Source organism: Anopheles moucheti, chromosome 2 (genome assembly GCF_943734755.1).
Source record: "Anopheles moucheti chromosome 2, idAnoMoucSN_F20_07, whole genome shotgun sequence".
NCBI classification, from domain to species: Eukaryota; Metazoa; Arthropoda; class Insecta; order Diptera; family Culicidae; genus Anopheles; species Anopheles moucheti.
Window position 1 is genome coordinate 100,169,939 of NC_069140.1, and position 23,869 is coordinate 100,193,807.

The 23,869-nt window shown below is 47.6% G+C and overlaps 1 protein-coding gene across 1 annotated transcript in view; it reads right to left on the minus strand.

Moving 5' to 3' along the window:
• The window catches only part of LOC128296846 (protein commissureless 2 homolog), a 46,314-nt gene extending 23,074 nt beyond the window's left edge, over positions 1–23,240 (minus strand). Inside the window, exon 1 of the mRNA XM_053032348.1 lies at positions 22,244–23,240. Coding sequence (XP_052888308.1) covers positions 22,244–22,715 — 472 coding nt within the window. The 5' untranslated portion in view covers positions 22,716–23,240. The remainder of the gene's footprint in view (positions 1–22,243) is intronic.
• Positions 23,241–23,869: the final 629 nt, after the last annotated feature.

Consider the following 23,869-nt stretch of genomic DNA (forward strand, 5'->3'; position numbering starts at 1 on the left):
TAACCATGATTCCCATTTGGCTGTGAGTTCTTGGTTTTGCAGTCCTAATCTTATTTTCCCATTTTTCGCTTCCTTATCATGTCGAAGCCCCGAGAACTCGGAGTGCGTACGAAGAGCGCACCTAGTGGGCTAGGATCAGTCGGAACTCTCGGAACACCGGTCTATCCGCCAGCTGCTGCGTACACGCTGTAATCCAATTTCCTACGCCACTGTTGCTTCCCACATTGACACAAGCCGCAACGAACAAAAAAGAAACGCTCAGTACGATCCACAAAATATGATAAACTTTATGTCGTACTGCCACCGTTCGGCACGGTAAACTCCTAGAACAAAAGCAGCAGCAGCCGCAAAGTAGACACCCCAGTGAAGCCTTCGATACGCGTATCATCTCTTCCGCCCATCCGGCGAGGGGCTAGAAGTAATCAAATTAGAGTGAACCACCTCGAAAAGAAAGTCGGCAACGTCTGCCATTACACACAAACGCACCAGACGGTATGTCCCGCAAGGACACGGCCCAGAACGAGAGAATACCAAACCAAAAAAAAAAGCGAAACTCCAAATGTCACTTGGTGGCGGTACTTCAAAGACGCGTTAGCACCGAAAAAATTCCATCCAGATACGCAACAACTCCGGCGCGCTAACGTACAAGCGTGCAATCTACATTTGGCCTCGGAGGAATCTCTTGAAAAACCCCTTTTCTAAATGGCGTTCGTTCGTTCCTTTCCTTTTTTTGGTGTCTCGTTTTCATCGTTCCCAACTGGTGGGAAAGGCACGGAGGGACATTATTAATAGGCGCGATGGAGGCGCGTGCCCATCCACCGGTTGCTCCAACCGCGCAGAACACGCCAAAGCGCTACTAACTTCGGTAAGCGTAAGAAGAGCCTGCAAATGGTACAAATTGTGCACGGTACAGCTTTAAAACTGTCACCGCGTAGCCCGCAATCGCAACGGACCTTCCTAAAGGGGGGGGGGTCTGAGCCACCGGTTAACCTTTGCACCGCGACAAGGCAGGCAGGGAAATGATCTTCTATTCCGATTAAGGGTGGGCTTTGCTTGGAAGCAAACGCGGCCACCACCTTTACGCTCGGTGCGATGGGATTAGGTGTTGGGGCAGCATTCGGAGTGTTTGCCCACCCGCTTTCAGCATGAAAATTCAGCTTCAGCGTGGAAAAAGAGAAAATTCTTTTCAACTTTTCCCAACGCCCGGGCGGAAAATTCACGTGGGAGCTTACGAAAAGGGTACACACGTGTACAAACACGCATCGGGTTGATCGGGGTTTCCGCGTTCCCGTGCCGTCCCCATTTTCCGCAGCCGGAAAAACTGATTTTCCTCATCGGTTTTTATTTTATTTATTTTACCCCGTGTGTAGCAGCCGGGCCCGATTTTTCGTTTGCTCACGGCTCACGGTAGACAAATTTATAGCCCATCCATCGTCCCTGACCGCACGGAGTCTGGAATTTGGGATTTTCGGGGTTCGGATTTAAGTGGCGGGCGGATCGTATGGGAAAACCTTGGATCCGGAAAAAGGGTTCCATCTGACGCTTCTGGGGAGATCTGGGGCGCAGCTAAATGCAACTAAAGCACTAAAAGCGTAGGAAAATGCTGAAGATTCTCGGGCTGGTGCCGAAGAATTTTCCTCCATAACCCAACAAATTGAGCATGCGGCAAGCGAAAAGAGTAAATTAACGTGTAGCGTGTAGTACACGGAGGGGACACCGTCGTGCTGCTTCCCATTTTCACCAACCTCAAAAACGGGGGACTCTTGTGGTTTCCACCACAGCAACACGGCGGATGATCTCATTTGAATATTTCGGTTAAATGGTTCCGGACCCGGGCTGGACGCTTGAATTAATGAAGACAAACGGGACCGCGCAGTGTACCGTGTACCGATCGCGTTTGATGATATTCCAATTACCGTTTTGAAAAGCGAGTGTCACTCAGCCATCAAATTCAGCCCATCTGCGCTCCCTGCGCCCTAGCCTTCCTGTTCAATAAGCCCGTTTTTTAATTACACCACTCTGCAAAATATTCCAGTCGCTGGGGTAACCTAGTTTTTAAGTGCTTTTTAAGTTTTTTTTATTTATAATTCTCCACCCGGACCCGGACAAACACTGATGAGGCTACTGAATTACAATAAACGGCAGTGTAACGAAACGAGGCTTATTTTTGCAAATTGCCATCCGTGACCACCAGTGCAGCGCGAATGCAAAAGATAACAACCGTAATTGAATCACACCTCACTAGCGAAATCAATGGGACGGGATTTGGGATCCGGTAAAGAGCTGTTATCAGATAAACAGATTCAGGATTTAAAGCTATCGCGGAGTGCTTTTTATTCCACAGGTTGTACAATCAAAAAACGATTAGAGATTGCTCGTTTGGTGAGCTAGTTATAGTTGGAATAAATCCTCCACCAAGCACGAAATACACTGCTCGTTTCATGAGCATCCAATTACTTTGGATGCAGGACAGGACACACGGCAAACCCCAATTCCCCAATATTGCTTGTGAGAGCTAAATTTCGCTGGAAATCGCGTGCGTTCCCCAGTTATGGTGGGATATTCGGGGGCTTTGATGGATTTTAAATATAAATGAGAACTTGACGAAACAGAACCCCGTGGCACATTCGCTCTCAGGTGTGTGTTCCCACCATCAAACGTCCTGCTGCTGCCGTGCTGTAAGTGTTCCATGGCAATGTGGGAACAGATGTGTGCAGATGTCCTGTCATCGTCAAATAACTGTCCCAAAAACTGATCAAATAAAAGCGTTAAAACAATCTCCTGCCCGGGCACAATAAACAGCGAGGGACCGGAGGGCCGAGAGTTGCCAAACGGACCGGACATCCATTCCGGGAGTCAACACGGCCATCACAGAGAGTGGTGCCCTACGGCGGAAATGGTACTCCTGTGGGCATCACACGTGCAACAGCAGCAGTTAATCTCACTTATCAAAACACTTACTGTCAGTCAAAACCCTTTTACGGCGAACCCCCGTGACACCTGGCGCTGATGGTCGTGGTGGTCGTGTGGCACCGTGTGCAACAATATTTTGGTCATCTCCATTTTCATCACCATGATTCTCGCGCCCCGTTGGCACAATGCCCCCGCTCATGTTCAGGTCCAATCAAATCGATGACCCTTCCCGTACTGTCGCTTGCCCCGCTGTTTTTAATTCACCCAAAAAGGTGGCCTCTTCGTCCCTTTGCGGGACACGTTTGCAAACGGTCGCCCAGGTCGTCAACAAAAACCGGACGCGATGTGCCAGAAACGCGATACCACGCGATGGCGTTGATGGCATTTCATGTCCGAATTGGCATGTTTATTTTTCGCACACCGGGAAAGTGAAGGGCGTCCAAGAGAGGGTGGTGAAGGACAACAGCGGGACGCATCACCCGAAACAAGGCCCAATTTTAATTTGATTATTAAAAGCCGATATTGATATGTGTGGGTTAGGTGGATCGGAAAGTGTTTAGGTGTTTGCTACAGCAAAAACATATTTAAAAAACATTATTAGTAATGGTTTTGTATTAAAATTGAGTGAATTTACAAATTTAAGGGCAAAATACATAAGTTCAGTCGTCAGCTGAATGCAGGAATTGTGGTTGTTATAACACATTCACCCAGATAATTTGTGGATATTGTTGAGTCCATCCTGAGAACAAAGAAAACGTGGGATCTTTTTACATGCCTCACAGTATAAAACTTGATTACCAAATTTTATAATTGATTTTTAGTAATTTTAGTAATTCATAATCAGATAATTTAATAACACACAAACACTTCTTGAAACTTGAAGTTCATTCTTTAAGCACCAAGCATTTGAAGTTTTACTTTAATAACGAATTCCGGCTTCAGAAGTTGAAGAAAATATTATTTTACTAAACACAGTCAGGAACTTTAAAAGCAATATTATTGCACTTTATAGAACACAATCTGTATCAGTTTTTCAAATATTTTTCTTTACAAAAATCGCAAAACTTACAACACTTTCTTATTCTCCTAAAACACACATCCAAACCAGCCACACATCCGGACGATTGTGTGTTTCGGTGAATTTTCCTCAAAAAAGCCACGAAAAAAAACGATCATACCAAACAACAGCAACAATTCCACAGTGCGGTATGGCACAATATGTCCGCATGCATCAAACGCATCAAAGGCTCGCGGTAAATGAGCCGTTTGCTGTGACCGAAATAATGGTTAATAAAACTGCCCACCGGCCCTACGCGCACACGCCTGGCGCTATTATTGTGCAGAATAATAATATTGTAACACATGTTTTGCCTTTCGGTGCCGAGCGCATAATCCTTAATACCCGTCCGTACCGACCGACCGGACCCTTCGGTGGGGTGGCAGGATCAAACGGCACGGGCAGAAAGAATTGGCACAACTGTGCAGAAAGAAATTGCACAGCATAACCATAAAGCGCGTTAGAAGGTTGCTGTGGCAGAACCCAAAAAAAAAAAGAGCAACCTCGAAGCTGTAGCAAATTTAGACAAATAATGTCACTAATGTTTACCGTCGGATTTGCATCCCCGGAATGTTCCTGTGCGGTAGGGTCCGCCAAAAAATGGGGGAATGATTACAAACATTTCAGATTGCGTTAGGAGGCAACCTTTCAGATGCTAACATCATCATCATCATCGTCATCATCGTCATGATCAACATCCGACCGAGCAACTTTTCGCGTATGCATGGCACACGATGGATGCTATTCAACAACAGAAAAAACTTTAGCTCCATCCTGCGGAGGACCCGCGAGAACACACAACCTCGGTGCATAAAGCCATCAACTGTGCACTTCACTCCGTCGTCTCCGGTGCCTTTACCCATTACCGAACCGCGCCCTGCAGTACACGGGAGGAGCAATTTCACTCCGAAATGGATCATTCATCGCACGGAATTCTGCGGAAGCGCTTGGGAAGCGCTTGTTGTTGCGTTTTCGTTGCACTTCTTCTTGAGATGCATCACACGTGCTTCGGTGGATGCTTCTGGACCCGGGACGCCCGCAATTACACTAACGATTTGTGACTTTGCAAGCAGCGTAACCGTTTCACCCCGTCCGGCGCTGCTGGGGTTGAATGATTTATGGTATTTTTTGCATTTAAGTTTCTCTCTCTCTCTCTCTCTGTTAGGGCCACCATCCAATGTTACATGTTTCGCATGCATATGCTTGTTGTTTTACTCTCAAACTTGCATTTATGCACACTCGCTTCCTGCGGCACACTCCCACTCACACTCCCAAACTCCACTTATGCATTTATGCACTCATCCTCAGCTTTGCATATGTCATTTGCTACACTTCATTCCCGGTTGCTTCTGTTTTTATCTCCATTTCCGCTTCCAGCTCTTGTACGCTCCTGCTCGGTGTCGGTCGGTTCGGTGTGCACGGTTAAGAATACGGCCGCTTCTTTCAACTTTCGCCCTAAGGGCCCTAAGGGCGAAAGTATATCTAGCGCGACAGAAAAACCACACACTGAACACAAAAGAACACGGCTAACCGTTTCGTATGCACACTCGCCTTCCAGTCTTCTCCAGCCGATGTCTAATGAGTGCTTGCGAATCGTTCTTTCACTTCAACGACGCGACCAGAAACTGAGGAAAGCGACGAAAAAAAAAAATACCGCCTGGACGCTCCATTTTCTCCACATTCTCACTCACGGCTCATTATGACGCGGTGGTTGGTGGCTGGTGGCTGGAGCACAGTTGTGCCAAATGCCAAACATTTGTGTTGTGCTGACAGGCTTTGAAGGCGTGTAGAACAAGGAAAAACAACCAGTTGTGCAAAGGTTAGATGACCTAGAAGAGGCTTCAAGTTAAAATAGCTTGAACTGGTCAAACAAATAGACGAACATAGTTTTCACTGAGTTACATAGAGGTACATAGACATTCCTGCTTGTCAAATGTCAAAGAATTTGCCAAAACGTATCTCATTATTGAAGATTTTATGTAATCTTAGCGTAATTTATGAACTCTTCGATTTGGAAACGAATATTTCGAGAGCCTTGGCCAAGCAAAGACAGAATTCCTGGAACTCTTCAAGGATTTCTTGGAGGAGAGGTCTATGCATCAACATTACGGATTGATAATAATGAGAATAATTTCCAATTAACATACGTCGTTTAACATGAATTAGGAATGCATTATATGGCCGTAGCTGGTCGAAGTCGGAACAGAAAAAGTAAGCTTCTGAATGAGGGAGTTGAGACAAGAGTCAAGACCTCTTTCTCCAAAATCCATATACTTGGAATACCTGATCAGTATCCGGAACACGATAGCCTCAGGAAATTTCCTAAAAGAGCCTTGTCAGCTTAGTCAACTTATATCATTGATATTAACTTAAAGAAAAGAATTTACTAATCGAAAAAAGTATTATCTAATTGTACAGTATTAGAGCTGTACAGTTCCATAGTCGAAAGATCTAATATACCTCAAGTTGTAAGGACTTCAGCCAGTAGACATTTGTGTAATTAATTCTCATAAACCAGCTAGTGATATTTAATTCGAATGTAGTAACAAAAGAAAAATCGACCATTCAAGTTAAAGTTATCTCATCTCAGCTCCACTTCCCCGAACATTCCATTAACTCCAGAGCCATTAAGCGAGGTCTGTCACTTCTGAATCTACCCACAAACAGCTGTCAAGACGCACTAGAATAAAAAGAACAAAAAAGCAACCCGTGTTCCACGCAATAACCGCATAAACAGAAACAGTAGAATTACTCGCTCACTTGGCGGCAAGCATCATCGGGATCTCTGCATCTCTGGTTTCCCCCTGTTGCTAGGGGCAACCAAGCGGGTTGGCTTCCTGTTACTGTCTTGTCTCGGAAATTATTATGTAAACCTAAACCGAGCGACATTTACGAGCCGGTTAATAGTGATGTGAGATCAGTAGCGTGAATCGGGTGCAAAATAAACAAACAGAAACCACCGCCATCGCCGATCTGCACATCACGGAAATGCATACGCGGATCACGCTCAAGGTTTTTGTGCGTGCATCGTACGCAAACGCGTTGTTTAACGATCCTGGCCATATTGTACCGCATCGGAATAATCGCTGTGTCTATCCGGAAGCATCGGGAACTTACGGCAAAATTCAACAATTTAAAGCTCATATCGCTCGTTCTGGGTCCGCTTTATACTGCAACTGCTGATTGGAGGATGATTTTTAGCAAGGACCCATTGCGGTTGGTTCAAAAAGGCATTAAGAATAAATGTTCGCGATGCGTTGCACTCACCTGCGCAGCACATCCGCCCGCACCCTGCAAGTAAGGAGTTTGCGTTGTTTGGTGCGTCAATAAAACTTTATGCATTATTTATGAACAGTGGTGCATTTAATATAAAAAAAGCATTGACGATTGACGAACACCCTCTACCACCCCCTTTACACACACACACACTTTCAACAGTAAGTCATTGACGTTTGGGTAGGCGTACAGCCGGCCTTTGGCAAAAGGTTGCTCGTTAACCGGTTAACGGTTTCACAGACGATCGGATCAAATTACAAAAACAGTAAATAACTTTACCGTGCATTACTTAGTTTTAGTGCCACATTTTACACAGCGCCCAGGTGAAAGGTGGCGGCATACGCGGATGCCACGATGCCTTTCCGCGCATATTCCGCGTGCTTCGAGAAGCAAAATCACTGACGCAAGCGCAGCTGGGAGCTAATCGTCGCAAAAAGGCCACCGGCACTGGGGTTGTAAGCAAGCAAATAATAACACAAAAAAAAGCTTTTAAAATCAACAGACCCTTCCCAGTGCCGGCCATGTAAACACACGTATGGGCCGATCGGTCGCTTATCGGTGGTGGCGAAAGGAAGTCATGTTTTGCGCGCCTTCCGATGCCGATTGGCAGGGCCCTAGTTAGATTAGGTCCGCTACTCATCGCTACTTCCATCATCATCCTTCTCACCGCCGCGCCGTACGCGGAGACGGGTCACTCGTTCGCATACATTGCGCAATGGGAAGGTACGCGCTGGGCTGGGAATTGGAAAGTGATTCGAAGAGCAAACCGTCCTGCACAAGCCGTTTGCATAGTGGGCACGCTAGAATCTAGAACACCCTGTCAAGATGTGTGCGGAGACGTCATCGCTTGTGACGGTTGGATTATCTAGGCGATGCGAATTAGCACCGTGCTGGGCGACTGTGCGACTCCAACAGCTTTCAAGCCGCGGCGTGTTAATGTGGCGGCCTGTTAGCAGTTAAAATTAGCATCGCCAGCATCCACTAATCGATCGCTTTAATTTGATAAAGAATTGCGCCTCAAAGTTTCCACCGATGCGCCTTACATCACACAAAAGACGAACTATCCTTACGCAAAGGTTGACCGAGGCGCACGGGACAAACGAGGCGCAAACAAGAATAAATTAATGTTTGCAATCTTAACCTGCTCGATCGGTCCGTTGACGGACGACCCTGCCGCTTCCACAACTGTTTACCCAAAAAAAAACACTTCGTCCTTCCCGATGGCGAGTGTCCATCATCATCATCACCACGATGAACCGGCACGTGGGCCCTTCCACGTCCAAAAGCTCCGGATGTTTTCCTTTCCGTTTTGGAGTGTAAGAAAAAATTAAATTAATTTCCAGGTCGAACCATTTTGTTTACCGGACAACGGCCCGGGCCAAGCAGCAGGCTTAAACGTCTGCGTCCGCCTTCTTCATCGCTCGGTGGAAAGTTTGATTGCCTAGGCTTTATTGTTTCGCGTGCCTATCAACCGAAGGATCGCCCGTTCGCTCGTTCTCGTTTGCCGGACTCATAATAATCATCATCGTGGGGATGTGTTTTTACTGTTCCATTACGTCCCACGTACACATGTACACACGGATCGGCCGAAAAAATGTTTCAAATGATTCGCAGCTGCTCCGCGATCGGAGACCGTGGATGGAGAAAGAATGGTGGAAAAGCCTGTTAGGTGCTTTGGAAAGCGCGTAGGAGCATTGCATTGATGGGGAAATATATTTTATTGGGGCATTCCAACTTGATAACAAGAGCTCTGACAATATCGCATCGATAATGTTAATCTTTGCAAATAGTTTCAATTAAATTAGAGTTGAAATTTGTTGAGCACCCTTGAAGAACTCGCAGGAATTGAGACATTACTCAGGAATTTGTATTGAGAATTATGTTCCAGCTTTAGTCTCAGGAGATTGGATGGTCTCAAATCAACTCTCGATTGACTTTAATTGCCCGTGGAATTTTGAGGCTGCCCTAAGACATCCCAAACCGAAAATAGTTACGTTGTGTTTCTCCTAATTACTGCTGTTATAATGGAAAGCTACAACTCACAACAGCTCTAAGCGCCACAACTTATTAAATCACCCAATAAGTTGAATCACAAAAGAACTAAAAAGGTGCAAAAAGCAAGACGCAAGAAGCTGACCATCTCCAGCCACTATCTCACACGCATTCGACCTGTTGCACCCGTGCTCCTGCTTCGTGCCGGCTTGGATGGCCCGCGCCCGAGGCTTCAATGAGTTTGATGTCTTCCAGAAAACTCGGATGCCTTCATCCGTGCACGGCAAGGTACACAAAACTCATCGGCATCGCGGGTGTTGCACGAGCGGTTCTTATTATGAATCAAATTATTATCCTCCTGCGAATGCCGTCCGTCCGTCTTTCGCCCATTCTGGGGCCATAATTCCCAGCGCATAATTTCATTCCGATGACGTTCGGGTGGCTGCCGATGCCGTGCAGCGGTGGGAGCATCTTGAACATCTTCGCTTGCCGTCCATCTCGGCCTGTACATTTCGCTTTCCACGTTTCAACGAGCTCTCTCATTGCGGCTCCTTGTATCTTTGTTCGTTTGCGCTTTAAACTTTTGATTTTTGTTGCTTTATCAGGACAACTTTTGTGTGCAAATAAAAAACTTTTGCAACCACTCGGTAAAGCCTCCCACAAGGCATGCCACTCGCAGGGCATGGGGGGCTCACGGGTACGGGTTCTGCAGGAGTCAACACACAGCTGAGGCTCGTTTTCCTTGCGGCTAGCGCGCGTTCTCGTTTTGGTTGTTCTGTTCTGTTCTGTTTGATTTTGCCAAGGCCTGGCAGAAGCTTCAGGGCCTGTTGTGGGCCTGTGTCTTTTTGGTGCGACTTTACACAGCAGCGCGCACAGCAAACGCCGACCGAGCTCGTCGTCGTGGGCCGTCCTGTGTATACTTAGCAGCCGTCGAAACATCGGAACCGAACGTTCGAGATTGCTGGTGCCATTGTGCATAGCTGTGTCCTGTGTGTCCTCCTGCAACTATTGCCAACTTTTGCGCCCATAGTTCCACCTCCAATCCCGCAAAACTGGAGCTACTGGGCAATGAACAGGAGCAGGACGAACAGGACGAAAGCAGCGCCCTCTGCCACATACACGTTCGAAAACAATGTTGATTAAAATTCATAAAGCATAAATTTCGTCCCCGCTTCTTCGCGCCAATTCATCACCAGCGACCGCTAGCGCCAGCGCCAATCGTTCCGTGCGGGCCATTGCCGTGATTCAACACAGCCGTCAGATACGTCATCGGGCCGCCTTCCTCCCGAAAACCCTGCCAGCCAATAAGGACGGTATGCAATGTGTTTGATTTAGCGTCCAGCAGCACCCTGCAAACCTCCCGTACCACCGGCAATTTCTTTCGACAAATTTTCATTTTATAAACCCACACACATACACACACACACCTATTGTGTCCTCCCCTCTCCCCCTTTCCGACGTTCGATGGTACCAATTTGGAATTTCAAATAGTTTTTCCACCACACATCCTCCGGAGCCGCCTCGCAATTTACCTCCAGGATTATGGCACTTTTATAGCACGTTACAAAAGTGGGGAAAGACCAACCGGTCACCATCATATATGGGGGAGGCCAAGGCATCGGGACATCAACATACTGTGGTCGCGGACGTGCGAAATAAATTTGCGATTCGTGCCGTGCATCGTCAATAAATGTTTTCTGCAGAGAGACGAGAGCAAAGGGATGGCCACCAACCTTGGGGGGAGGATGAAAATCGGGAGGACAGCAAGCGAAAGAAATGGTCCCACATACTTTTGTCTTGCGTGATGAATTAAACGTTTTGTTTCGTTTGTCTCACGGAACGATTGCAGCCCTCCTCGTATATCCCGAGTCGGATTTTTGGTGGGAATGTTGGGAATGAGCGATTTAAGGGTACGTTTTTCGTGTGTTTTTTTAAAGTGGCACTATAAATCACTTAATGTTGGAATATTTTGAGTGTGTTTTAAGACTAAGTGAACCGTATTTCTTCGTACGGAATCGATCCCTTTATAGCAAAGTCTACAATTTTGATCCTTTTCTCCGAGCAATGGCTTTCTATTAATTTTAAGAATTGTATAAATCGCTTTGAGGAGAGTTTTACCTATCTTTTCCAAGGATGCTCTCTTTAAAACTCAACTTAAACCGCTTTGAGATCCACTTACGACCTTACACAGCACGATTAGAACTCAAAAAACCCATCAAACCCAACCCCCATTTCTTCGTATGTTGGATTACAGCCATCGTATGACCCATCGTTTCACCTACAGCAGAACGCTTTCAATTTTAAGGTTCAGGAACAATTGGGTACACAAAGGGGAAGCACAATTCCTGCCAAATCCTAATCCGTAATTCGATACACAAGATCCCGCCTCGGCTAAAGGGATCGCACTGTCAGCCAGTGCTGATGGTGGTGTGCATCTGTGTTCTAATTTGTTTCTCGGCTATATCTGCTGTCAGCTGTTCGCCTGCCCGTCCGTACGATGGATGGTCCAAGATCGGACCGTATCGATATGCTGCGCCGTACGTGAAGATTATCAAACAATCGAATTTCGGAGATCTCCTTCACAACTGTGTTTCCAACCAAGACCGCAAGCGTTTGTTTTTTTGCTCATGCACAGGGACACACACTGCACCCGGACGACACGAAACATGAAAAATGCATTCGGATGGCGCGGGATAACCGGCGCAACCTGCTGACACAGATGGAAAGAAGGAACCAACTCAACGATGAAAAGAACGAACGCAATCGAAACCGAACATTTTGAAATTTTCCTTTCTTTCTCCTCCCTTATCGCGATGAGTGCGAATGGGTGGCGAAGCGATGCTCTTTCCAATCTTTGTGGCAGGAATCATCGATGGAGAAACCTAATCTTTCTCGGTTCCAACGCGCCCGAGAAGCCTTTCCAATCTCGAACGATGAGCGATCGATCGAACACAACCGGTAGTAACTCGAGGCCACAGGAAGATCTCGCCACACGGCACGGAACGGAATCATCTTCATCGTCACCACCGTCGCCGACCGGCAACCTGACCGATCGGTGCCGATGATGTTGTGCTCAAGTATCGTGTTTCTCGCATCGAAATGTAGTGCACGATAGCGAGCAGGACTCTTATCCGGCGATGAGGCGCTTAACAAATCGTAGAAGAAAGAAAGAAGTCCGTTTTGTGCTGTGCGCTTTTTATTCGCTCGTTCGATTTCAACAAAAGAAAATCTCATCCCGTGGCCATGGCTCCGGATGGTATCACCCTGGGTGAAAATTACATTCCCAGCATCTGGGCCTGGTGTGTGACGCGGTGAAGTGAAGCGGCGGGTTTCCCGGCAGCAGAAAGAAGTTAATCAAAGTGCAGAACACACCCGTAATCTGGCGAACGGTGAAGAAATGCTGGACGATGCTGGTCAGCGCAATGGCACAGCGTATGATGAGCAGATATCATCATCATCATCATCACCACTCGCGCCAGACGACTGTGTGTACTCGGCCATGATTATTTCCTCCGACACCAGCCGATCACACTACGGATCGGCCCTGCTCAGTAAACATTGTCGGACGGAGTAGCAGAGATTGCATCGAATTTCACCCATACACCCGGAATATGGCATTCGAATCGCACCAAAACGGATGCAAAACTTTCTCATCAGAGCACCGCCGCCCCACCGTTGCCCCAACATTCCCCATCCGGGAAAAGGGTACGACTCGGTACGACTCTATTTTGCATCTGGGCAAAAACTTGCAAGAAATGAAGCTGGTCGATGGAATCAAACCTCAAGACATGCTTCCGGTTTGGGGGAGATGAAGGCACATCACTAAACCGAAGGAACGCCATTTTCGGCTTGGGTTTTGCGCTTCCCCGTTAACCACATCCTGTGCATTCCCGTGCGTCCTCACTGGGCCGTGTGCGAGGGAAATAACAGAAAACGAAACAACCACTGCACAAGGGAACACACAACCCAGCTACTGTGGTTCCGGTAGTTGGTGGTTTTCGCAGCTCACAAAAGCAAGCCCCGGGAACGAAGTTGTCCGGATATTCTCGGCGCTCGAGCGCGATACCCATCACCGTAAAAACCGCACATACACACAACCCACCCGCCCCCCCAAGGGAGTAGAAAAGAGGATCGCGAGGTGCTGCATTTGGGGCGGGCAGAGAGTGCAATAATTAATGCAAATATACGGAGATCCCTGCAGCAGCAATCCATCGGTGTACACCGGACGAGATATCTAATGGATTGCTGAACGACCGCAACACGAACTGATCGATTCTTGGACGCGGTGGCACGAAGAGCTAGAGTTCGTCTGCAAGGTGAGTAAAAAGCAGGGCTTACGTATTCAAAACCTTTGCCTCTAGTCGATCCAAGCAACCGGTGCATTCTTCACGGAACGAACGACGGCGGGAGATTGCTTAATCCCCAGCGCATCTTTCCCGATGCTCAGGTGTAATCAGTCAAACCTTCGTAGCGTGTCGTATAATAAAGGGATTCAGGCTGAGCAGCAGAAAGATGCAATCAGGGCAGACAAACAGAGCGCCGCCGCAGCACGGCGACCAGCAACTACTTTTTCTCATCTGTCTGCGGAGAAAAATGATGCTGCTGCGGGGCTTCAAAGCTACTGCCCTTCAGCGTCAACCATTTTGTGACGCTTCCCGTGACGCCCGTGACTAATAGGTTAAGATGTGCCTCGGTAGACACGAAAACACGGGACTAAACGAATTCCATTCCATTCCATCGTCACCTGCAGACACCTCCGGAGTTCCGCCGAGTAGCAGCAGCAGCAGAGCAGCGAGGATTAATAGGAATTCATTTCGTAATAATCCTCCGCCCAACGGAGCGGTTCCATCATTACGTGCCGCGCATCTCACGGATTCAAGGTCCAAGGTTTCAGGAGCGTCCCCAACCTTGGTCCCCAGTTTCCCAATGCCTACGGATGAAGAAAAATGTCAAGTTAAAATGCCAACGCAAAAGATCTCTTCGTTTCCGACCAACAAACAAAAAAAACGGGAACAAGAAGGGCCAGTGAAGAATGTCTCTCCGGAATGTCACCTCAAAAATGGCTCGTTTTCTCAGTGCGGCCGGCATTCTTGGCCGGACTAACCGAAACGCAGGCTTCGGCGAGTCGCTTTGGGGAAAAATCGTTTCGGAATGATCCCAAATTTCGTTGCCCGCTCCATGGACCATTTCTTTCGAATCGGTTTCGGTTCGGTGTCATACACAGGTTTACACGTAATATGAGTTCCTTCTTTTTTGTTATGGGGCTGAGAAGCGAATGAATGCGAAAAATTACACGTACCTTTCGTACCAAACTTCCGGAGCGTTTCCCAGAGGCGAATGGGTCTCAGTTCAATCAACCATGATCCTGGCGCCCCTAAGCCCTGGGCATACGAGCCTAATTAGGATTGCCATTTTTCATTCGAACGGCTTTCTTTCGAACTACGGCCGGAGAAAACTACGTCAATCATAATCACCCTGGCCATAAAAACGGACGTGACGAAACCGTCTCAGAACGGCATCCACCGGGAGGTTGCGCCAGCGTCGAAAAAGTTTCCCTACCCCCCAAAAGTCACCCGACACGGGGCCGGGTTTAGTTTCTCTTCTTCACGCTGTGTGCGTGTTCCTTGGAACTCGCCGAATCGTTGCACAGAAGTACACCTCGTTTTTCACCGTGGGAATGTTTCCGTTTTTCCTGTGCTTGGGTGCCTAGCCACCCAACAGAAAAAGAAAAAAAACGAGCGGCATTCTGACTACTTGGGACAAGCTTACCAAGTTACCCAACCAGGCAATTTCCGGCCTGAAGCCCCAAAAAAGCGTCCATAAAATTCACGGCTTCATCATCGTAGAGCAGGAGGACGCAGCGGCAGTATCCTTTTTAAAAGTACCCTCCCCGGCAAACCATTTTAAAGCAGGGAAAAGAAACGCACCAAGAAAGTTTGTTAGAGAATTCTTTAGGGTTGTATGGACTCCACCTCTACACCCGCACTCCGCGGTCCAGCAGAAGGACATGCAGACATGCCAATCAATTTCCACCGAATAGAGCAGCACCGTAGCGCTGCCACAAATGAGAAGGCTCGGGGGGTAGTGTTTTTTTTTCTTTTCGTTGCGACAAAATTTTAAATTGCTATCCTTTAAAGAAAACACAATCGCTCCGTTGGGAGCAGAGACCAGGTTGGCCGGTTCTCCCCAGTCGACGGTTCCATTAAACGAGCGTCTGTAACGAGTGTTGGGCAGGGCCGTTCAATAGTCATTACTTAAGTTTGGCGCATTCGCAATCCCGAGGTGCGACCCCCGGTCGACAGCGAACTGTTGTCGCAGTCTGTGGCTGGTGTGCGGCCAAAAAATATGTTCCGGTCACTTCCTTCCCGGTGTGTGTGTGTGTGTGTGTGTGTATGTGTGCCGATAATGAACCCGGTCGACCCGTTTCGAACGGTTCGCTTTTTGGCAGACTTTGGCACAGTAGCCATGAGGCTACTCCGGTCTGTTTTCGTTGCCAAAAACGGGTGGAACAGTTCTGGAACAATTTGCCCGAAGAAACCGGCGACTTGAAGCGTTGGCCGTACGGTGCCATTTGCTCGTTTGTCTACACCTTTGTTGGGCAGTGCTTTTTGAGGCCAAGCTTTCGTGAGCTCATCCAAAATCTTCAAAGCCCGGACAATCGGCAAGCCATGGACAAATCCAAAATACCACCACCATTCGAACATCAGTGGTTGATTACGTGGTACCCAAGGCTACCGGGCCATCCCTCCCCCCCCCATCCGGCAGTCGAACGTTCTTCGCTCGATTTGTGCTCGAAAGCAATTTACCGCGTCCGATTGCCAACATTTTCTTATCGCGCATTTTTTTTTCGGTCCCTTTTTCACCGTAGCAACGGATGAGTGACAGTCAAAGGAAGCCTTGACAACATTCTAACACTGGTCGTTCTAAACGGACCAAAAAATCAACGACAAGCATTCTAACGGGCAGGAAACAAACAACAACTAGCGAGACTGTTTTTTTAGTTGTTTCTTTCATACAATTACAGCGCGAATTTACGTGAACGCTGGAAACTGGAGAGGAATTCCTCTTTCCACGTCTGATTACTTTCTCGTAGATCAGAAAATGTGCGAAAAAAACCCCCCGAACTGGCATTGATTGATTTCCGAATTCCGAATTCCAAGTGCCTGCTCCCTTCCTGCATCACAATCGTTTACGTTCCATTCTTCCCGCTTCGAGGGACTCAATTTGAGCTCTCAAATTCAATTATTGGCAAAGTAGTGTGCCGTACCGCAGTACGTTCCCTCGTGCTGTCGCGAGAGTACAATTGGCACAAATTTTCCACAAACCGAGAAATTGGTACACCGTACCACGGTGGGATTAAATGTTTCGTCGTTTCCGTCCGCACAGGTATGGCGGTAAAGTTGCCGCTCGAACTGTGAATGAAATTCTGTGCTCCACTTTTATTGCCCCCCGTCCGTTCTGCCGTGGGTCCTTACCGTTCGGAAAGTCAACTGGAAAATGATGAAAAATTCCAACTCGCCGTTCCGGTGCGACTGGAACGAAGGGAAGTGGGTTGGAATCAACAAAGGAAAAAGCGAAACAAAACCTAAACCCCAGGTTAATGCCTATGGCATTCCGAACAGAACACCGGAAAGAAGCGAAATTTTGAGAAGAAAAAAATAAAAAGGAAGAGCGGACACACTGTCAATTCCGGTCCGGTCCGAACCCAAAACGAACCAGGAAAAAGTAAAAAAAAAACGAAAAGTCCACCGCCTAATGAAGGGAATCGAAAAAATAAAACACCGTCCCGACGCTGTTTCATATGGAGAGGGAAGCGAATCCGAAACATATTCGCTCATCATAACAAACAAATTATGAGTAATTGATGATGGCCAAGGGTACGGAAGGCACCCAGCCGCGTTCGATCGTGCATCGGTGACGTTTGACAAACGGGCGCCACGTTTCTCGTCGTGTCCCGGGGATGGAATGGTAGCATTCCGAAATTCCGGTTCGCTTTGTTTCGAAACTAATAAAGTTGAAAGTTAATATTTCGTTGTATTTCCCCCTTGCGTTCAGTGGGCTCTTCATATCCACCTTTCACGCAACAGCAGGACATTTGGACGAAATGCTCGCCCAAAAAGAAAAACAAACCCCTCGCTTTCAGAATTAAAACTTTCAGAGAAGTTTCCTATTTTTTAGGTTTTTTTTTGCGGGGAGGGAGTTTCTCATAATGGCTTTTGTTCTATCCTTCACCTATTTAACGCTAACGCCCTGCACATTCCTAGGCACCCCAAAAACCCTTCACGTCGTTCCTGACGTTCGATAAGTTTCGAGTAGTTTGATTTGAAGTTTGCTTAATCACCCGAAAATGGTTCGCGTCGACGATGGCGCCCTACTATTTTAAGCTCTTTTTTTGAGAGAAACTACAAAAAAAAACGATCATAACTCAAACAAACACACACACAAAATACTTTAGACCAAAAATGCTGGTCGGACACTGTTTCTTTCTTCGCGCACGCGTTCGCCGGCCGAGGTTGAGGTAGGTTAGTGCACAGCGAAATGATTAATGACCCACTTCCTGTTCATGAGGTTGAAGTCTGCTGCTTACTAATGGCATACACACCCCGCACCAGAGGTCATTTAACCACCCGGGGACCCACCGATGCATTCGGTTCTAATTGCTATTATTTACGGTCATTGTTGCTGGTTGCTGCTGCTGGGATAGGAAAGAGTCCGGAAGTAACAGTAACAGATAGCAGTAGGCTATGGGCCTCCGGCGAACCCCTACCAGCTAGAGTCCGCCACGTGTGCAGATGCCTTGAGAATGAAGGAACTCGAGGTACTTTTTTGTTTGTACCCCAATAGACAGCTGATCGAATCGAACTATCAACATATGTCCAAACGATTTGCCCTATTGCGCCACCGAAGGTCAAGGGTGTAGCAGCACACAGAGGAACCCCTCGACCGGGTCACCAAAGGGTGCAGGGTCCAAACTCCATTCCCCGTGACGCAACTTCATTTGGGCAGTTGGTCGAAATGGGTTTCCAATAGGTCGAAAGGCATGTACACACGCTACGTGGTAATAGTCACGTACCTGGACATGGTTGTTACTGGTCGTCGTCATGCCGATCGATCTGATTGCCGATTGTAATCTCCATCGGCTGATAGCACACCCGATGGCGCCAACACTGTAACGCGCTCTGTTTCCAGGGCGTAACAGATTCTACGCCTAGAATCCCTCACGAACTGATATGGAAACGGCAAGGCCCTCGAATTGATTTGATTTCTTGTCTTTCGAACATTTTTCGCATAAAAAAAATCGATAAGAATCGAAGCAATCGCCATCTCTCTCGAGCTACTCGAGCGTTTTGACCGAATGTGGATTGAAAAGTTCCTGGAGGTTGGAATTGTGATTGTCATTAAAGGATATACTTATTTATCTATTTTACTATAGATAATATTTGAACGAAAAGAAAGAGAATTCATGCCCTATATTCCCCTACACAGCCAATAAACATATTAGGGGTATTGTTACCATTATCCTTCGCAACAGTACTTGGATACTTGGATCTCATCCTGTGTGTCTCTTGTTACTTTGATCGTTTACACACCTTTCCGAACGCGGTTACATGCCCATCAATTTCCTCCCATTACGCAGCGAGAGGTTATAACATTTTGTTACATTTTATTACAAGCCCCTTTCATAAGGCTAAGTGGAGAAGAACACGCGAAGAAAGGTGAAACACACTCAAACAATGCGAGAAACCCTAGAAAGGAAAGGAACCTCAGCCTAGAACGAAGAAACCACCCGAAGGCATTTTACCTTGTCCGATAACGTGGGCCCGGAAAAGACACACACACACACACATAATCCTGGGACAAACGCCAGCGAGTGGAAAACGGACACAGAGCAGCACACAAACAACAAAAAAAGCAGCTAATCCAAATAGAACGGAATCCATTAGTTCCAATTACCATTCCGGAGAAGGCGTAGATGCTTGAGCAATCGTCGCTTTGAGATGAGATGAAGCAAAAAAAAGGCACACCAACACACACACACACAGAAAAAAACGACGTGAACCGATGGTGTTGGAAGAAAAGGGCCCAACAACCAGCGAGAGATATGGACCCGGGCAGATAAAAGGATTAAAATAAGGTAAGACGGGCAGACGGGCTGAACATAAAGCGATAGCAAAACGCTTAGAGACCCTCTCGTTTTGATAGTGCCAAGATGGCTGAGTGGTGAAGATCGTTCGCATCCTCTTACTGCGGAGACACAGGACCCAGGACAGGCCCGGCCCGAAAACGTGCAGGCCAGTGATGGGAATTATTGGATTGTCTTTTTTCTCGGGGCTGGCGAGCAATGGAACCTCAAGAATGGTGACTGGAAGTTCACCAGAGCTTACACGGCACTACGGCAACGGTAATAATGAGTGATGGAACACCGGTAATGGTCCCGGACCTACCGGAGTCCTGCCCAATTCCTGGAGGATGAGTCACTCTTTCGCCTGCTCTGCTTGCTAATGGACACCGGTGCTGTAACCTCAAAAAGCGTCACACAAATTGAGTAACGGCAGCATCGTGCCGAATTGCCGAAAGAATTGCCGGCAAGATGCTGCTCCAGAGTACCCAGATCAATCTTCATTTGCGACATAATCGCAACCCACGCATGTCCGGCTGCTGGGCCGGAATGTGTGACGTTTCGAAGGATACTCCACACACACACTTCCGCACGCTCCGAAACCGTCAAGCCCGGAAGGATAATTGACACATTCGATTAGTATTTATGGCGCGAAACGCTCGAACCGTTAGCGTGTGTGGCCGCCACCGATCGATCGATAACGTTCGCGCGCGCACGTACGTGGCCGCCCATCAAGGCAAACGGGAACCGATTAGACTTTGCGCGGCTTTGCGTTATCGAATGACGGACGCTAAACGGGTGGATAAAGCGTACAAATCACCCCCGTGTCCAAGGTTAGTTGCGTGGAAACAGGTTGGTTTGACCTTTTTTTTTTCTTGTTGCTGCCACTTTTTCGCACAACATCTCATGTGTGAGATCGCCGGTGGGCGGGTGGGCGAACGGAACTCACGCGGAAGTTATACGCGACGCATACGAATAAGAGTTTCTCGTTGTTGCTGCTATTTCACCCCAACGCCGTGCCATCCCTGCCCTGACGGGGGAGATAAATTTCATCAATAAAATTTTTGGCCACACCGAAATCCGTTGCCCAACCCGGTTGGCCGTTTCGATATTTATCCTGCGGCGGACGAGACGGAACAGCGGTGGCATCGACGGATGCGATACGAATGCATAATTGAGCAGCCTAGCCACCACCAGCTCCAGCCCCGCAGTCGCTTTTTGGGTGTGGCCCACCACCGTCAGCTGATGTGGTTCAGCTGAATGATCGTACTCGCAATGCGATTGTGGTGCGCGCGCGAGAGCAAAACAAAAACCCTCACCTGGCCGTCGAATATTTATCGGAGCCTTCCGCACGAAAGCGCTATCTGACGCCTGAAGGTGCTGCTCTGAATCCTGTTCCCGTTCGTTCGCGCGGAAAACAAAACTCAGTACCTCAACTTGAACCGGCGAGTGAATGGGTTCGATTGCAAACCGCCGCAAGATCGAGAGATGCAAAAAATAAACTGCAACCCCCACCACACACCGAAATAGTAATCGAGTAAAGCGTAACCTCAAAAACATACAACCGATTCGACTGTCCCGATTTTTTTTTGGCCACTCTCGCTATTGGACATGCATCATGTTCCGCACTATAGTGTACCGGTGTCGGAATACCGAGCTTTGGGAGGGAGAGCACCCTCCGGCAATAGCTCTAAAGGGTACAGAGTTTATCTTAAATTAATGTCAATCAAGTTCTGGTGCTCCTTTTTTCTGAGGTTTTGTTTCGTGTTTGTCATTCCGTTTGTTCCGGTGGCTTCCGGCTTTACCGTACTGGAGCGTTGGAAACGGTTCCAGTTGCTGCTCACATCCGACATTGGGAGGATACATTTGATAAGCCACCGCCACGAGGAGGGACCATGGCTAGTAAGCGTACCTTGTACGAACAACTTTTCGCTACTCAATACGGAAAACCCGGCACCCGTAAAGCTCCGCTCCGGGAGAGTGTTGCGCCACAGCAAATTGTTGGTTAGTTTCGGGACCTTATCTTGAGGTACACTTCCCAAGAGTAGCGTGTGTCTCTGTGACGCTGCACAGAACCCCATAGAACCCCATACATCGTGCAGCGCCCATTTTTGCGGAGATAAAAAGGACAAACTCGTCTTATCAGTTGTTCCTGCTGTTGTGTTTCCATTCCAATCCACCCTCGGAAACTCATAATACTATTCCAATCAACATTCCTGCAACGAGGACGGGTTTTTTGGGAGGTTAGGATACAGACTTCCATATGGACCACACGCTATAGCTGTGCGAGCGCTGTCCAACTTGCCCTCAATGTACACACGGTGGGAATTGATCAGTCCAGAGTTCGAAACTTCTTGTGACAGAGGCAAATTAGGCAGAACTCAGAATGTACCAATTTGCATGTTAGTTTATTAAATTCCTGCATTATTGCCAGGGCATCAACCACCGATGATGAAGTTTGAGGATAGAGAGTTAAAGTTCCGAGAGCCTGAGACGAAAATATTTGTTTTAGCATAAATTATCATAGAAATAACTGCCTTCGGGGACTTTTGTCCAGATGCTTGTTTCAAACAGCTCACTGTGCAGCAGAAGCAGGATTTATCGCCATGTTGTTCCTTCTGCTGGCAATAGGCAGTGGTAGTTTATAGATAGAATTTCCCAATTTTCCAACCACTACTGGGATGAAGTTTTTCTCTAACGGAAGGCTGTATTACTTTCCCAACATTGCTGCTGCTGCAAAAAAAAAACTCACGGACTACGGAATGTGACTCTCGCAGGTACACACCGTAGATAGATAGAGTTCCAAACTTCCAGCCGTAAAACACCTTGCCCAGTTATTGCATTCCGATCCACAGGCCCAAACTGGGTTGATTTATTACACTTACCGTTTCGTTGCCACTGGCGAAATTTGTGATACAGGAAGCAGGAACACATGCAGAAGATCGACGACAGGATCATGAGCGTCAGCACGATGCCAACCCACACATCACCGATAAACCGCTCGTACGTCGGATCGAGCATCTGTTCCGTGCCGGCACTGCCGAGCCCATCCCGGCCCCGGTTAGCGAACGATTGCAGGCTGTTTAGCAGACCGTAGTCGCTGCTTCCATTGCTGTAGTCAATACCACCGAACAGGCTGGATCCGGACGAGCCGAACCCACCGAACCCACCACTGTCAGCCATCCCGCCGAATGTCCCCGTCGCCGCTAGCCTAGCCGCTGCGCCGCTGGCGGCGTTCTGCTGCTGCTGGTGAAGGTTCTGCCAGAACAGCGTGTAATTGTTGCCCCGGATCAGCTTGTCAAAGTCGAGATTCGTCGGTATTTCGAACGTTATCTTTGATTCGAAGTTTTCGATCATTTTCGTTCGGCCTTTCTAAGTTATCCACAAGTATCCTCCGTGCCGGAGACGCTTTGACGCAGACACACGCACCCCCTACTAAACGGTGATAGATTGATAGCACGATTGCGGACAGGATCCGTTGCAAAACATACCACACACCACTGTCGCGCACCGAGAATTATCTATCGCGTTGCGTGCGGATTCGAAATATTCGTTCACATGCGAACACCAACACAGTGGCGATGATTCTTTATCGCTTCTTTACGCTTTCCACCACCACTTCTGATAACAGCGAATTGGTGCGTTTCTTTTGGCGGCGGCTACAGGACACTTTACGCACAGATTATTTTACTCGCAGGCAACTAAAACCCAACCAAAACAAAACAAGAAACCGCACGCATAGCGCACCGCACCACTTTAGGGAAAAGAATGTGTGTTATCGGGTTTCAACACGTTTGCATAAGAATTTCATCCAGCACACGTCAAAGGGATGACTCCTTTGCTACGCTAACAGCGAATTCACACACTTTCCACTCTACCGGTAGTCGGATATTGCTGGATACGTTCGTACTTGGCAGGCAAACTCGCGTTTTTTATTTTCTTCACACTTAAAAATTGCGCGGCAAATCGGGTAAGACTACTCGGTCGTCCTTTTCGTATGTTTTCTCCCTGATGGTGAGCAACGATACGAAAGTGTATGAGGGAGCTTCACTGCGTGCGAGCGCGTCCGTTCGATCGCAAGGCTTTTTTCGTACTGACACGATGGATGGAAAACCCGCCCGATGAGAGCTGTGCGCAACGGAACCGTGCAGTGCGTAATGGCAATGTTGTCAAACTCGCCCGCTAACACGCGGGTTTCGCTTTCAGGTTTGTATGAAGTGTGTAAAAATGAAACCGTCTCAGCATAAATCTGCTTTCAAAGCTGCGTTTCCGTTGTTATTGTGCGGCATTTATTAAAAAGATAGCTGTTTAATATTTCTTATATTCTCTTCTTCAGTTCAATTGAATATTTCTTCAATTTACATACCAAGTCCAGGTGTTGACTGATTCAGGTTGATTCTGGTCCAGATTGAGTGTTTTATTAGTAGAACTACAATTTATGACAATTAATATTTATTGAGAAAAGGGGAGACTGAGTAGTACAGTCAATAATAAGGGACCTAATACTATTA